Raw genomic sequence first — 17,527 nt, 5'->3', positions numbered from 1 at the left:
ATTATTATTTAAATATAAAAAGCATATATATACATCCTTGCATTTGAGTTTTGAAACTGTTTTTATTGTGCCACATTTTTATTTATTTGTTCTTTATCTTTTGCAATTCTCTATTTAGTCTTATTTAGTTTTGGCACAAGGGTTTAAATTTTTGTGTTGGACAGCTGCAAGCCCAGACTGTCTTCTTTCCCTTCAGATGCTCATATGGCTCAGCATCAGTGGCAGATGGTAGGATGGTAGCAAAATGGGGAGAGAGAGGGAGCTCTGGCATCAGGCAGTACCAACTCTTGGTCTAAGAGCTTGAACTGATACAGCTCAGGTCCATGATACTCCTCCGCTACCATAATTACTGCTTCAGGGGATACTACAGGAGAAGAGCAGAGACCTCAAAAGATGTGACAGAAGTTCCGTCTGATTATTTCTCTGGCCTGACGATTGCTGAGTAATTTGTGCCTCTACATTTAGATCTCTTCTCATACCCCCTAATAGTCACCATTTCATTGAATAACCAGAAACTACTTTGTAGCCAAAAGGATTTACACCCTAATGAACTTGACCGACCCTCCGTTTTTAATCCATAGGGTTTAATGTGATGTTGGTCAAACATTTGCAGCTATAAAGGCTTCAGCTCTTTTGGAAAGGCTTTCCACAAGGCTAAGGAGCGTTTATGTTTGACCGTTCTTCCAGAAATGCATTTGTGAGGACAGAGACTGATATTGGATGAGAAGACGTGATTCACAGTCTCCACTATAATCCATTCTAAATGTGTTCTACAGCTCTCTCCACAACAGCACAGATACAGGTCGGTTCTTTGAAGCAGGTGTTTATTGCTCGAGTCTTTCTCTGATACTTCTGTACTACAAAACACATTAGGAACATCACACAGTTCTCAGCATGTATGCACATGAAATAAAGCACAAGACAATTGTACCCAAAAAATAGCAAAATGCTTCATTCCCGCTTGATTTGCAAAGAGGCCATTAAACTTTGTCTGACTGAAAATGTAAACCTTTAATACAACATAGCAGAGCTGACCTGCAGTCCATGAGGGAGTGTCACGGTCTGCGGAGACCGAGTGAAGGTGTGTGTGGACCCAGGCGTGGACACAGGCAAGGAGACGGAAATAACTTTAAACAAGGGCGAGCCTTTTATTATGGCTGAATAACAGAAAAGAAAGCAAGGCAGTAAGGACAGGGGCGAAACTTAAACTGGAACCTAAACTGGGGAAACTAAAAACTGTGACGACTATGAACAAGACTGTGCTAGAACATGAAAGAATATGAAACACATACAAGAACAAGCAACATGAACATTACATGAAGGGTGGAACACAGACGACGCAACACTGACAAAGAGAAACACGGGACTTAAATACACTGAGGGATAACGGGGGGAATGAGACAGAAGGAGAGCACACCTGAGAGTAATCTGACAAGACCAAGAGGAAGCAAAACTTACAATTTTTTACTACTGATAGGACACAGACTTTCAAAGTAAAACAGGAAACAGAACAGAGGCAGACTTGACTAGGGGATACAGCTGACAGGGGAGACAGCGACCATGGAACAGAAACAGAAACCAAAAGACTAGAAAAGATAAACTGTGACAAAATCAAATTCAATAATGATACAAAACTCAAAACACTGCCAGTTCATTCTTGTGAGAAATATTAACCTACTTCTTAAAATTCCTTAATGGTGACAGAACTGTAACACATGAGTTTACAGTATATTCGTACAGCTTTTTGGGATGAGAGAAGAAAATGTCATTCCTGCATCGCTGTTCGCTGCATCGTTGTTTACAGATGCTTTGCCTAAGACTTTCTGCATGATCCTGAGATGATAGTATTAGGTAAGCACATGGTTTGCTGTTTTTTAAGACATAATGTAGTATTTGATGATGAGTCTAAATCTGACGTCGGTCATATGGTCTAGATGTCATGGTGCCTGGGTCATTAACCCAGTGCATTGAGTTTGTATGGGTTTATGATGTATTTCTGACATTTTAACCTGGTATTATTTCCCTGTGCGCCTTAGTTTAGTTATCCATGTCTCTAGCTCTTAGTTCTTTGTCTGATTTAGTTAGTTCCCTTTCATGTCCAGTCTGTCCCTGTCTCATCTGTGTCTATGTGTGTATGTTGTAGTGTTCGTGTTTGTCGCTTCTGTTTTGTTAGTCTCAGTCTCGTCTGCATTAAGCTCAATTTTGCTTCGTCTTTCTTGTCAAGCCTAATTTGTTCCTTCTGTGTTCCCCAGCTGTTTCCACTCTTATCACCCTACAGTGTATATATGTCTCAGTCTCCTATTGTCCATTGTCGTGATCTCCCTCTGTGTCTCCTGTTGGTTTGGAAGTTTCTGCTTTATTTTCTTGGTTAGTGTTTCCAACAATCTTCTCAGTACAGTCTTTGTATTTCAGTTCTTTGTGTTTTAAGGTTAGTCTTGTCTCAGAGTCCTGCACCTTGGGTCCTCACTCTGCTTGCCTCACACAACTTACTATGACACTAGAATTAATTTCCATCAAGAACAATTAAGCTATCTATAAATAAATCAGTGGCCTGTAACACTTAGCCCCATTTTGAGACGTGGTTTCACCCTTTGGTTTACTTCACCATTTAAAAGCTGATTACTCATAATGCATCTTCAATGAAGAAGGTAAGAAAAGTGTTGTCGTGACCACTGGTGGTTGACCAGGTTTTGTAAAGAAAATAAAAAGATCCATTAGCTGTTTGCCCACCTGCTCCTAAACAAGACAAACCTGTGGTTAGTCATCTATGCCAAACAGTTCCAGAGGAAACCATTTAGGACGAGTAAAATGGAAATTTTTGGTTAATGCACTTTAGAAGAAGTGGCAAATGCTAAGAAACAGCTGCTCTAACCAACTTATTTTTTTATAGAGGGGCTTTTTATCTTCAGTTTATACTCAAAAGATAAGAGAGGAAGCTCAATACAAGTGTCTTCTTCAGGAGGTGTCCTTTATGTTCCCAGCTGGAGGGCTGGAACCATGCCTTTTCTGTACTGGAGGATTTAATCTGTATCTTCACCTTACTCAAGGTTTTCATTTACGAAATACCAAAGCCTGGTATCCAAGGTTGGCAGACCTGTACAGCCATTTCCAAGACTTCCATTTTTATTTTTTTTTAAATGCACAAAATATGATGGCATGTTATTGTGTCTGCAGCGTTTCTCTGATTGAACTCATTTAGAAGCAGCTGTTGGATAAAAATGGGACACTTTCAGAGAAAAATGTCTAACATTCTGCTTATGCTGTGAGTCTGCAGCAGGAAGCGGCAGATGAGTGGGAAACAAGAGGAGGAAGGCTTTGCCCTTTAAAGAAATAAACAGGACAAACAGAACTTAATGATAGATCTATGGTCGCCATGGTGTCGTGGCGCTCATAGCAGGTAGTTAATTGGTGGCTGTTCTGTGTTGGCTGGGAGCTCGTGTCTTGGCTGTGGAAGCAGAGTTGGACAAAGCTCAGAAGGACACTGCACAGCTGGAAGACAGGAATATCCATCTGCTTTCTGATCTCAGGCAGAAAGTGAAAATCAGCTTGTGGACTCTTTAATGAATTTATCTCATTAAAATGTGTTCAGACAACAAATTAAAAATACAATCATATCATTATACAAGGCTGTACACATATTTTTTCTCCAAACAATAAGGATAGAGGAGAAATGCAAACAAAGTATATTCTAGCCCGGAACAAACCATAAAAGGTATGTAAAGAATTTGCTTCAAACTGATTCCTAAACCCACCTAAACTGAGAATGAGTGGGTTTTACTTCAAAGGTAAAACTTCCCAGTTAACCTTGATGTTACATCAGGTATATAGAAGCTACTTCCAGATCCTCCTTTACTCACAAAGGGTTGCCATTGCTGGTAGCGCTGCATATTTGATTTAGCAGGTTATCTTGACCTTCCTGATACAAGCACACAGGGATTTATATCTCCTCCTGATCTCTATCCAGGGACCTTTTGCATGTGTAAACCACTACAATATGGAGCCAAATGTTCAAGTCAATTGACTATGGAGCCACTGCAGTAGTGACAGAAACCAAAGCCTGCGAAGAATCGCTATGAGGCACGCTCAAAAGAAGCGAAGGATTCATCTAAGAGAAAAAAAGATGCAAGGTAATGTGTGTTTTAATCCAATGACTCTTATAAAACTGTAGATTTGTGTTAGCTATTAGCCATTTACAGTTAGCTTGTTGCTTTGCTGGTGGTCCGTCATGTTATTGTGTTTTATGAGGCATTTTTTGAGCTTTTGCAGTTTTTTTATTTTTCTGTTCTATTGTTATTAAACTTCCACTGTGTTTTGTGTGCTGTTGAAGCATTTGTCTATTTGCTAGCATTTCCAAAGTTGCAGTGCACTTGATGTCTCAGGGTCACCTGTTACAAATGGAGACTTTTCACCCAGGAAGCCATTCCCTGGGCATAACAGCAAAGGGAAATCTACACCTTGTTGTGTGTCTTTCCAAAGTGGAAATGCTCCATCAGAAACAAAGATGTTAAGCTAGGTTCCTTGGTAGTTAGAAGAAGCTCATGGTATGGAAGATGAGCAAGCAATTGTACTGAGGTTGACTGAAAGGCTAAAAGCTGAATTGCTATTCTGGATTTGACCATCATTACCAGGAGAACTAAAGTGAAAAAGTCCTTGTTAATGTAGAATCACTGTGGAAACCAGAGTATAGGAGCTTTGAGAACAATATGTGTACTATCCATGGACTATCCTACAGTCGCCTTGAGAGGTCAAAACACCAGTCATTAGGAAATTTGTATTGTGTACTTTCTACATCCTTTGTGTTTTATTCAACTTCTCTTGTGTTTTGTGTGCTTTTGCACTGTTTTTTTCTTTTTTATTTGCTGGTGTTTTCTTAGGTGGCAGAGCATTTGAGCTCTCAGATAATGAAAAAAAAGTAAAGCAAAAAGCATAAATACAATAAAATGACAGTTTTTTAAATAATTAAATATGACAAATTTTCTTTGAGACACATAACATTGTTGAACATTTCATCATCTTGTTACCAAGAGGATTTTTACGGATGTGTCTGTTTGTGACAGGCACCCTAATCACACTTGACACAACAATTATGAAACTGACACTTGCCAGAGACAGATGGACAGGTGCTCTGCAGCTGAGACTGTAGTTGCTGTCTAACCGTGAAATTCTGCCACAGATCTTAGCCAACAGGTCATCAGAGCGGGGCCTCAAGTAACGCTCTCTCATGACAGTCATGTCGACACAGTTGCTGCAGAAACATCGTGTGCCTCTGGATGATACTATAAAGCCACACACAGCAGTGCTTCCAGCATAACTGGAACTTTCACAACAGGTGCCAGGCAGCAACTCTGTAAACAAATTTCTGGACATGATCCTGTACAAAAGGAAAATTAGACTTCAGTCATTTAGATGCATTTTGCCAAGATGCTGCTAAACAGTGTGCACATTCAAAACACATCACATCAGGTCTAGTTTGGTATTTTTGGAATTAATGTACATTTCAAATGTCACTAAAGCTACATTACCTTAAGAATATTTAGCAAAGTAGCAAGCAACACTTTATTATTACTTTATTATTATGTCAATTAATCCTTCTTTTATAAAACTCATTCAGTCTCTTATATACAAATTCTTATTTTTTACTTTTTGTAATTTGTCAGAAGTTTCAATAAATACTACACTTTAAAACAAATGTATTTCAATTATTTCATAGTTCAGGCTTTAAAGCAGGGGTGGGCAACTCCAGGCCTCGAGAGCCGGTGTCCCTGCAGGTTTTAGATGTGTCCTTGAACCAACACAGCTGATTTAAATGGCTAAATTAGCTCCTCAACATGTCCTGAAGTTCACCAGAGGCCTGGGGCCCGTTCTTCGTACGTCGCTTACTACATCCAAAATCAAATGACACATCCAAGATCAAATCATCGCGCTAACCGTGAGCTCGCTAATCTGGTTCCCCGAACACACCTGCTGTTGACGATTACTACAGCTGGACGCAGGAATGTGACATCACTGGGTGTCGTAAAAGGGGCTATGCATCGATAGTAGAAACATTGATCGGCAACCCGCTGATTGGTCGGCGAAAATGTCCAAGGGGCGTGCTCGGTATTTTCCGGCAGCAGAGCAAGAACTCATGAGTGAGGGATTTCAGGAGTTTCAGAGTTTAATTAAAACGCAAGAGAACACTGCAAAGGCTGCAAAAGCAAGGAGAGAGGGCTGGCAGAAAGTTGCTGACAAATCAAACTCGTAGGTAATTTAATAATAATAATAATAATGGATTGGGTTTATATAGCGCTTTCCAAGGCACCCAAAGCGCTTTACGATACCACTATTCATTCACTCCCACATTCACACACTGGTGGAGGCAGCTACGGTTGTAGCCAGGCTGCCATATCGCGCCATCGGCCCCTCTGGCCAACACCAGTAGGCGGTAGGGTAGATCTATCATATGACACTATATTGTCCAATATCATATGGCATTATATTATATTATAATATGTTATATTATATCCCCTTTCACATTAGAGCCACAACAGGACCCACAAGAACATGGGAACAAGTAAAAGTGGAATACAGGAGTATTCTACAGAATGGTAATATTTATCTCTTAGATTGCTTTGCGTCTCTTGGCAAGGTAATACTGGCCTGTAATACTCTGTTAGTTTGTTCATAACAGCAACCAAGAAAAGGGCAGAGGACAAAAAGACAGGTGGTGGTCCTGCACCCCCTCGTCAACAAGTTGGTTAAGTAAATAATACCCTCACGGGAAAATCGATATCTCTCTATGAGCACACTGTCGCGCTGAGCTAAAGGATCCTGTCTGTCCCGCAATATACGCTGAATTCTGAGGACTCTCCTTATCAATCTTGCACCTTCCGCAATGGGTTGCTCGCGTATACGGACAGGACATGGCTGCGACAGGCTTCCCAAATCCACCTTCGCTTTTATAGCCGTGGTCTCTCATCTTGATTACACGAAGTAATTTACAATTACTACTCTGAAATATGAATTACATCTGTAATAATCACATACATGTAATAGAATGTTAATAGTTCATTTCCCTTTTTTAGGAAATGACCTGTATGTATCTGTGTGACATCAATAAAAGGATCAAGTGCTGCATTATCTTTAGTTACATTGATAATATTTATTTATGGTGAAACAGTGGAAAAATATCGCTGTTGCTTTCGTATAAATGAAGCGGACATACCTGCGTGGCCGCGATCTAATCCTGTTTACATAAAGTAAACCTGCTCCCGAGCAGGTTTACGCTTACGGCTCTGTTGCTATGACAGCAAGTCCCGGATGAGCTTCGGGGAACCGAACGATCCAGGATCACGCGAAATCGTCAACAATCTAATCCGGCTAACCTACTTAGCGAGGTACGAAGAACGGGCCCCTGGAATTGCCCACCCCTGCTTTAAAGGGATATTCCAACTTGTTATACTAAGAAAATAGTCTGTTTTGTGTTAGACTGCTCCCTCTTACTATTGCTTCTCTGTGCAGTGTTCACCTGCTGCATCACTGAGTGTGCTTGGTCCTCTGTATCAGCCCATCATAGCAGCTGTGCCATCAGTTGCAAGCCAATAGCACAAAAACAATAACATTTTTTTCCTGAGATGTCCTGCATAACCATGCTTTCTCACAGCATCACAACTCTGAAGCATGATGCTAAAAAAACATTTAGTGGAGCGAATAATTTTCCCCCCACTGGGGATATAAAAATAATTCAGCAGAGGCAAAGATATCTAGATCAGAGGGCAGGAAAAAGGTTTGATGTTGGTTTGTTTAGTCTCATCTTGAGTGGGCACTCCACTCAGGTTATCCTGTTCTAGGTGTTCAAACAAGCAGCAACTGATGGTGTCTGCAGTTAAGACCTAGCAGAGCATCTCAAGATACTGTGTTAGTTTGTCCAGTTATTTTTTAACATCTGAAAATGGGGCACTATGTATCAATTCCAAATGCAATACTGTGGTTAAACCCCTTAAATAAAAGCACAAAGCCTGCACTTCAATCCCATCTTGAATAATATAAAATCATTGAAGATGGGATTGAAGTGCAGAGGCAAAATGACAAATAATGCACCCAATTGTATTTTAAACTGGGTTGAAAATAATTGTTAATGACACTAATGACACTGTCTGTGTCATTGCTGTTTACTCCCAGATTGTTACGTTTGCTGTTCAAGCCTATAATTTTCAACCAAATAGAATTGGACATATGAATAGCGTATCAGGCACGGGTGCTGACATCCATGCTTTCCTGTGACAGATTGGCTAGTTCACTGAGCCACAGGGAAAAAATAAAACATGCACAATGGCCCCGGAGCTGCAGGTGAATTATTCATCCTATGCATGTGTCACACTTGTCAGTACTTTTACAATATTTTCAGGCCACTTATGCAAAAGGTTGCAAATTAGAACAAAAGAATTAAATAGGTCCATAGTGACCGATGTCAGGAATCGTATTTCAGAGGTTAAAAAAATCTGATAATAATCAACCTACCAATATTTATTTAGTCACCTTTTAGATGTAAACACATAACCTGTAAATGACTTATTAAAGCAGGATTCAAGAAGTGTAATGACTATGTGTGGTAGTTTCTTTGTGATAACCAAGAATCAGAGCTGCAAAAATGGAGTAGAAATCAGTGTGAAAAAGTGTTTCTGATTTCCTGGGTTTTTTTTTGTATGTTTGTCACACTAGAATGTTTCAAATGATCAAACAAATTTAAATAACACAAGTAAACATAAAATGCAGTTTCTACATGTAGATGTTTATTATCAAGGGGGAAAATACATGGCCCTGTGTGAAAAAGTGATTGTCCCTAAACCTAATAACATGTTGGTCCACACTTAGCTGCAACAACTGCAATCAAGCTTTTGTGATAACTGGCAATGAAGTTTTTTCAACTGTGTGGAGGAATTTTGTCACCCTCATCTTTGCAGAATTGTTGTAATTCATCCACATCGGAGAGTACTGCTGTATTGAGGTCATGCCACAGCATCTCAATCAGATTCAGGTCAGGAGCCTTTGACTAAGCCACTCCAAAGTCTTCATTTTGTTTTTCTTAAGCCATTCAGAGGTGGACTTGCTCGTATGTTTTGGATCATTGTCCTGCTGCAGAACCCAAGTGTGCTTTAGCTTGAGGCCGCGCAAATTCTCCTTCATGTTTTAGTAGATGCAGAATTCATGGTTCCATGTGCCACAGCAAGTCTATCAGGTCCTGAGGCAGTAAAACAAACAAAGAGTATCACACTACCACCATCATATTTTACTGTTAGTATGATGCTCCTTTCCTAAAATGCTGTGGTACTTTCAAACACACCTTACAAAAAGTTCAACTTTAACAGGCTCATCAAAACACAAAATGAGGGAACATATTTTGTAAGAATGGTGCTTCGTTCCCACTGTAGAGTTCCAGAGACTTGGAGTATCACTACCAAAGTACACTGAACCTGTTCTGGTATGTAGTGCCAGAAGACCTTACAGAGATGCTTCATGTTGGCTTTCCTTTCATTTAAAATGTGCTTGTTTGATTTTTTTTCCCTTTTAGAATAAATGTAAAAAAAAAAAAAGAGTTGGGTATAATTTTGACATATATTTATTTATGTGATCAGCCATTTTTAGCTACTTTACACTCAAACGGGGGATTATTGCATTTTTTCTTTATCACTTTGTTGATTCATAAAGATGAAAAAAGGGTCATTGAGTGTCCAGCTTATGCACTACTACTTTCTAAAAGTGAATGCTGCTTTCAGTGAAATATCATTATTCACTTGACCCAAATTATGCAGCTGGATTAGTTGTGAATTTAATATGGAGGAATGATCTATTTGTACAGAGCATGGCATGTCAAAACCTTTTGAATTAAATGGAGCGATTTGATGGTCGAATTGTATTTTATCAGTGATTAAGGTCGGGTGGGTGTTTCAGGGGGAAAAACGAAACAGAGCGATTCGTATTTGAGAAGGTTTTAATATCGATGATATGCATCACATGTACACAATCACAATTTGAATGTTCTGAGTATTTACACTGGCTTCATGTCTGTACAAATATCTGCTACATATTACAGTTTTTCTCAAATGCTAAAACACATTTCACAAACGTTACCACCAGGTCCCCCAATGTCCAAACACAACACCCTTCTCTAAAGCTACATAAACACAACCACACCTTCCCACTGCAAAACTCAAACTCCCACACCAAGAGAGCAGCTCGAAGCTGTCAAAACTGTAAACACTATACACAGCATTACACACTACAGCAAAACAATTGAAAACACAATGCTCAATTTGTGAGAAGGTTCTTTGTTTCATAACTGCCAATGCATATTTTAGAAGCTATACAGTAACGGATCGTCGTAGATCTCTGCAGAGGATTAGGCATTTAGATTTGTGAGTTTCATATGAGTAGTATAAATCTATAGAAAATCCTGCATGTACGTACACTACTGTAACACAACTCAATGCAAAAACAGAATCTATTGCACACAACAGTAATCTTGAAAACATGAACAGGGTGTGAAGTTTTTTTATTTACGTTACAGTTTTTCTCAAATGTTAAAACACAAAAGCCAATCCTGTAACCCAAATGACCAGTAGTCTAAACACATTTACTAAATGTAGCCACCATATTCCAGTACCATAAACACATGTCACATGAAGACACAATTCACAAAACACAACCCTCTGTACTCATAAATCTAAACACATTTTTCCTTGCTAAAACACATGTTGCAAAACAACTCTGCTCATATCCTCAAATGAAAGCCCATGTGATGCAAAATGCTTGCCACAGTCACCAATCTTTGAACACAGGGAACACACCTGGCGTCATTCACTACACACAATGACTCAAAATTGAAGACACTTGTTGCTAATGCTGTACCCACATGTAAAAGCAAGTTCAGAGTGCACAGTATGCTGAAGGTTCCAAACAAACACAATGGATGAAGGCAGAGTCAGGGGAAGAGGAATTTGATGCAGAGGAGGGAGAAGAGCTGGCCCTGGAAGAAGAGGAGCAGGCCAATGAGGAAGAGGAGTTCAAATGAGAGGAGGAAGAGGAGCGACCAACGAGGAAGAGGAGAAGGCCAACATGGGAGAGGAGAAGGTCCAGGAGGGAGAGCAAGACAACCTCGCACCATCATTACGGACGAGATGCGAGCAACAGCTCAGCGACATGATGCCGCACAGTGATTGTGGTGTGTGTGTGGTGTGAATAACGTAAATAAAAAAACTTCACACCCTGTTCATGTTTTCAAGATTACTGTTGTGTGCGATAGATTCTGTTTTTGCATTGAGTTGTGTTACAGTAGTGTACGTACATGCAGGATTTTCTATAGATTTATACTACTCATATGAAACTCACAAATCTAAATGCCTAATCCTCTGCAGAGATCTACGACGATCCGTTACTGTATAGTTTCTAAAATATGCATTGGCAGTTATGAAACAAAGAACCTTCTCACAAATTGAGCATTGTGTTTTCAATTGTTTTGCTGTAGTGTGTAATGCTGTGTATAGTGTTTACAGTTTTGACAGCTTCGAGCTGCTCTCTTGGTGTGGGAGTTTGAGTTTTGCAGTGGGAAGGTGTGGTTGTGTTTATGTAGCTTTAGAGAAGGGTGTTGTGTTTGGACATTGGGGGACCTGGTGGTAACGTTTGTGACATGTGTTTTAGCATTTGAGAAAAACTGTATTCACACCACACACACACCACAATCACTGTGCGGCATCATGTCGCTGAGCTGTTGCTCGCATCTCGTCCGTAATGATGGTGCGAGGTTGTCTTGCTCTCCCTCCTGGACCTTCTCCTCTCCCATGTTGGCCTTCTCCTCTTCCTCGTTGGTCGCTCCTCTTCCTCCTCTCATTTGAACTCCTCTTCCTCATTGGCCTGCTCCTCTTCTTCCAGGGCCAGCTCTTCTCCCTCCTCTGCATCAAATTCCTCTTCCCCTGACTCTGCCTTCATCCATTGTGTTTGTTTGGAACCTTCAGCATACTGTGCACTCTGAACTTGCTTTTACATGTGGGTACAGCATTAGCAACAAGTGTCTTCAATTTTGAGTCATTGTGTGTAGTGAATGACGCCAGGTGTGTTCCCTGTGTTCAAAGATTGGTGACTGTGGCAAGCATTTTGCATCACATGGGCTTTCATTTGAGGATATGAGCAGAGTTGTTTTGCAACATGTGTTTTAGCAAGGAAAAATGTGTTTAGATTTATGAGTACAGAGGGTTGTGTTTTGTGAATTGTGTCTTCATGTGACATGTGTTTATGGTACTGGAATATGGTGGCTACATTTAGTAAATGTGTTTAGACTACTGGTCATTTGGGTTACAGGATTGGCTTTTGTGTTTTAACATTTGAGAAAAACTGTAAACATGTCCTAAGTGACAGCGTATCAAAACTGCGGGCAAATAAAATAAATATTCAGATCAAAAGAACAGAAATATGCGTAACACCGAAACATACTGTTTGAGTTTATTTTACATCTAGTCAAGCTTACGATAGCAAACAGGCCACTACAGACTTTCAGCCAGGGTCTGCGTTGTGGGTCAAAAAACTAGCAACCAGTCCAGAACAAGCAGAAATATTCTGCTAAAAGGAAAAAAAAGATACTTCTGATTACAACATTTTCTCTTCTCTCTCCCATGGAACCGGGTCCTGGTCCTCTTCCACGTGTGTGTTTCTGCGCCCTGTCCAAAAGTGCTCCACATCTGGGAACGTCTTCTCGTTCCCTGGCGAGATCGCGTTGGTGACGGCGTTTTCCCCGACCTCTGCTCCGTTCCCCTCCGTTTTTGGACATTTTTTTCGGGGCACGCGCTTCTTGCTTCTGCAGGTCCCGATGAACCAGATGCTGATCAGTCCCTGACGCACATCGTCGTACATGGTCATCAAGATGACCGGGGACAAAGAGCTGCATGCGTAAAGGAGGACTTGCGCGAACATCATTAAACCCACGGGAGGCCTGGAGTAGCCGAGTCTGATCCAGGTGAATGTCCCCCACTCCGGCAGCAGCATGAGCCCGAGGGCGCCGCTCAGACACAACAAAACCAGGATAACTTTGCTCTGGTGCTGCGGTCTCGGTGCGTGGTTCACCGCAGTGTGCAGCGTTTTAGTGTAGTAGGCCACTGTGTAGATGACTGGCACAACAAAGGTTGCAGTCGGATAAATTTTGTAGAACAAACTCATGAAGTCAGACGCGCACGCTGGCATTTCGGAGACGCAAATATTGTCTCGGCCATACGGCAGCATGGAGGCAAACAGCATCTGAGGGATGGGAAACATCATGGACACTATCCAAATGAACGCCAGGGCTCCGTGAATCCACGTCGGGTTGTGCAGACCCCCCGTGGCGTTGCTGGGAATCAAAGTGTGTTTGGCTCTGGTGGTGAATGCGAGGATTAAAGTTTTTGCAACCACACACGAGTGCTGGAACCAGTCTGTGGTGCTGCACACAAAACTCCCCAAGGTCCAGGTCTGCTTATAGTAGGTGATGGCGCGCACGGGCGCGCACAATAACAGGATCACCAAATCCGTAGAAGCTAAAGAAGCGAGAAGTGCTTTTACCTCAGAGCCCTTTCCGTTCCTGAAGTCACGGATGAAAATGAGCAAAACGAGCAAATTCCCAACCGCTCCGGACACGCAGACACCGATCAAGAGGACAGGCATGGCTGTCCGGGTGTTCTCGCCTTGAAGAAGTTGAACTCCTCCAATGAAATCAAAAAAGGAGACATTTGATGGTCTTTCAGTATTCATCTCTCCCACCGTGACTTGAAAGTTTGCCTTCGTTAAAGTAACAAAACGTATTCAGCAAACTGTCCCGCAGACGCAAATCCTGGAAGCAGAGCAGTCGGAGGAGCTGTCCGGGGCAACGCAGTGCTGAAGCGCTTCTGACGGGGTCGTGAGCGCATCAGCGAGTGGGTGAGCGGGCAGGCAGGTAGGCTATTTCAAATGCTTCCATTTGGTATCGTCAAGCACTCACGTCACTTTAACAGTGTCGCTCCAGGCTGCAGCCAACCCAAAATGTGAGCGCAGCGGGACATGGTTTACATCCACAACCTCACAAACGTAGTCATGCAAGAGTAATCGTGCCATAATAAGCCTGCGCTACCGTAAATCCACCAATATATGCCTCAAATTTTCGAATTTTGCCAAGTGATATAAATATAGTTCAGTTTTAGGGGAGGGAAACTTGGGTCAACGTGGGGACCAAATTCGCAATTTTAGGACTTTAAAATTATATATAGTGTCACATTTTAATGTTATAGTTTATTTAGTGTAAAGGTAAGATTACAATAATAATAAAAATAAGTAAAAGCAAGATTGTGTGACTTTTGACATCAAATCACATAGTGAAGGCAGGGCTAAGGCATCTGTGAACCGTTGCTCATAGTGACCAAAAATGCCAACTTTAAAATTGTAAATTCTTCTTCCACTAATGCATTTATAATGTATGAACCCTATCTATCTATCTATCTATCTATCTATCTATCTATCTATCTATCTAAGAAGTATTTAAGAAAAACAGCATGAAATCAAAGAAAGAAAGTTTTTACATTCTGACATCCCATCACAACAGCTTGGAGGCAAACAGCATCTGAGAGATGGGAAACATCATGGACACTATCCAAATGAACGCCAGGGCTCTGTGAATCCACCAACCCATCTTGGTTCATGGTGATTCATGATGGTAGCAGAGTTCACTGTCTAACATAACAGCCCAAAAGCTCTTGTGCGGATCCAACTGAGTTTTGGCTCATATTGTTCTCATACCCATCAAATACCCACTTCACTGTCGTCCCTCACAGCATAATAAATCCACCTTTAGGTAAAAGATTTTGCCAACCTAAAAGATGGCTAGTTTTATTGTCATCACACTGTTCAAACTTTAAAATATCAATAATTGTCTAAATCTCTGCGGTGTAGCTGGCACATCATGGAAAGTCCATCTGCATTATTGTCACTTTAGATCTGTTTAGTTCACATAAATGCAGCGTTCTCCAATCAGCTGTTTCTACATGCAAAGTCCATAACATCAACTTTTAACACAGTAGAGTTTGAACATTTGTACATTTGCTTGGTGAATCATTTGAAAGTAAGAATCCAGTAAGAATCTCTTATTTAATTAGCTGTTCCTGAAACCAATCACATGTCACTCTTTCTAACTTAAATCCCTCCTTATAACTGAGCAGTTTTATTGATGTCCTTAGTTATGCTAAAAACTCCTATCAGTGACTGTGTGACATTTACTGTATTTAATGATCATCATGGCCCATACGCTTGCCTAACTCATTAGATAAGGTTAGTGTCAGGCCCACTTATAGTCTAGCCTGTGATATTTAAGCATCCCTAAAAGAAAGGGTAAACATCACACCTGATTTATTTTTTTGTAACCCATTCAAGTGTTAATAAATCATTCAAGAAGTATTAATAAGTTATTAAGTAGCAGTCTACTGTATATATAGATAAAAACACAACCGCCTTTAAAGCAAATAGAGTCAAATATATTATGTCCTGTTTAACCAGAGGCACCCATGTGGTGGTTCAATGATCCAACTATGAATGGAAGTGTAGCATTGAACTCATTATTCAGTGATGTTATCATTCTAATACGGTGAACTTCATGCACAAGTGCACTCGGCACACTGCGCCACAGAGTGAGGTCTGTTTACTTGACTTGAAGAGCATCCGGTTGGTGGAGAGAAGGGAGAGGGTGTTGGAGGTGTTGGAGGGGAGGAGCGGGGGGTGAATGTGTAGAGGTGAGGGTGCCTACTCAAATGCTGTCACCTCCTCTGAGAGGACCGGTTGCTAGGAGACCGGCACCACCATCACAGTATGGGGTTAGGAAGATGTAAGGCATCACGAAGTAGTGCGAGATGGATAGAGAGGCTTTAAAGCCACTCTGGAGCTTCAGATCTAATGAATGAATAGGTACAGCGGTGTAATTGCAGTGGGGGAAAAGGCTCCTGTGGTATTTAAAGGGATTATATAATAGCATGAGCAGGGGTGCAGCCCTCAAGGTGTGCAGTAATCAGGGATAATTGATATGTTATGGTGTGTGCAAGGCTGTGAATGCAAACAGATTTCAGCGCCCACTTGTTTCACCTCTGACAAACTGGAGCGGAACCACAGATAGTAGCACTGAGAAAAATAAATAGCAACAGTAACAATAAAATGGGAAAATAATACAGTTAGCACGCCAATGTTTGCAGTGGATATGACCTCAATTTTATTTCATATGCATGCTAAAATGAGCAACTTTGCACAAGTTTGTCAGAGGTTGACGGGAAAGTCAGCAGTTTTGAAGTTTCATTGTATTTGTTCATAAAGTGAGGAAGTACAGAATGTATTCAAAGGCAGAGAAAAAGTGGAATAAGTAGAAAGATAACAAAAGCAGACAAGAGTACTTTGAGGCTTGGTGCACGAGAGAGGTGGAAAAGGGAACGGTAAAGACATGAAGCTGGACACTAAGTTAAAAAGACTTGTGCTGATCGGCTGAAGAGAGATTGAGCTGGAGATGTGCAGCAGGTTACGGTGATTAAGAACAGAGCCTGTAATTTACTAACAAGTGAAGAGAGTGCAGGGAACATAGATGGAGTATTTTGAGGAGCTGATGAATGAAGAAAGTAAGAGGATGAATGGAGGACAGTTAGTGAATCATGAAGGTCAGGAGGATGTGAGAGCGTCTACAAAGAGTGGAAAGACAGCTGGTCAGGATGCCATAGGGAGATGTCCATGAGAGAGGGTAGTAGACTTTTTGACCAGATTGTTTAACAGGATACCTGAGGAATGGAGACGAAGTGTACTGTTACTGATTTTCAACAAAGCTGATGTGCAGAGTTGTAGTACAGAGTGATAAAGTTTGATGAGCCATGCAATGAAGATATGGCAGGATTGACGCTGGCTTCATGCTGAGAAAGTGCACTTGAGATGGGATGCTTGCTTTGAAAGAGTTGATGGAGGAGTAAGTAGAAAGAATATATGGAACGAGTTGCACTGTGTCTTTGTGTATCTATAAAAAATATATGATAGTGGTGCTGTACGAGGAAGTCAGGAGAGGCAGAGAAGCATGTGAGGTTGTTGCAGGAGGACAGTGGTTGACTCACATCAGGGTTGAACTTATGACCTTCTTTCTGTGAGGCAACAGTACTACCAACTGCACCACCGTACATAGCAAACAACTGCATTTACTTACATGGAAGTCAGCTCAAGTGTTATTATCAGCTGGATTATTGTCTGACTATCTCACTCCTGTCTGACTAGGCACTCACTTCTTTCATGGGTCTGCCATCAAAGGCACAAAGCCTGTCCCACGGTACACTTTGAATACATCTGTTTACATGATAAAGAAGTGAATGCAGAAATACTAAGTAAAGAAGAAGAAAAGAAGTAAATCCATTTATAAATTATGAAATCATAATTCATCATCTTAATGAAACTAAAAATTAAATAGCAAAGTCTGAAGTATTAATCTGTGTCCTACTTTTATAATGACTTAATGCCCCTTTCTCTTATTATTTTTGATGCATTT

The 17,527-nt window shown here is 40.9% G+C and overlaps 1 protein-coding gene across 1 annotated transcript; it reads right to left on the bottom strand.

Moving 5' to 3' along the window:
• Positions 1-9,952: 9,952 nt before the first annotated feature.
• On the bottom strand, positions 9,953-14,043 carry LOC146551595 (G protein-coupled receptor 151). Its single transcript, XM_085257985.1, has one exon. The coding sequence runs from the start codon at positions 13,750-13,752 to the stop codon at positions 12,619-12,621; it is 1,134 nt and encodes a 377-aa protein (XP_085114111.1). The 5' UTR covers positions 13,753-14,043; the 3' UTR covers positions 9,953-12,618.
• Between the last annotated feature and the right edge of the window lie 3,484 nt (positions 14,044-17,527).

The sequence above is a fragment of the Mchenga conophoros genome, linkage group LG19, assembly GCF_057382185.1.
Source record: "Mchenga conophoros isolate Kocher_MC1m ecotype Shallow Benthic linkage group LG19, M_conophoros_male_GT1.1, whole genome shotgun sequence".
Lineage (NCBI taxonomy): Eukaryota > Metazoa > Chordata > Actinopteri > Cichliformes > Cichlidae > Mchenga > Mchenga conophoros.
The sequence above is the reverse complement of the archived record's forward strand: the minus strand, read 5'-3'. Positions and strand labels throughout refer to the sequence as shown.

Excerpts from the sequence above, each read along its gene's own strand:
- LOC146551595 (XM_085257985.1), bottom strand. The coding sequence starts at position 13,752 with ATGAATACTGAAAGACCATCAAATGTCTCCTTTTTTGATTTCATTGGA.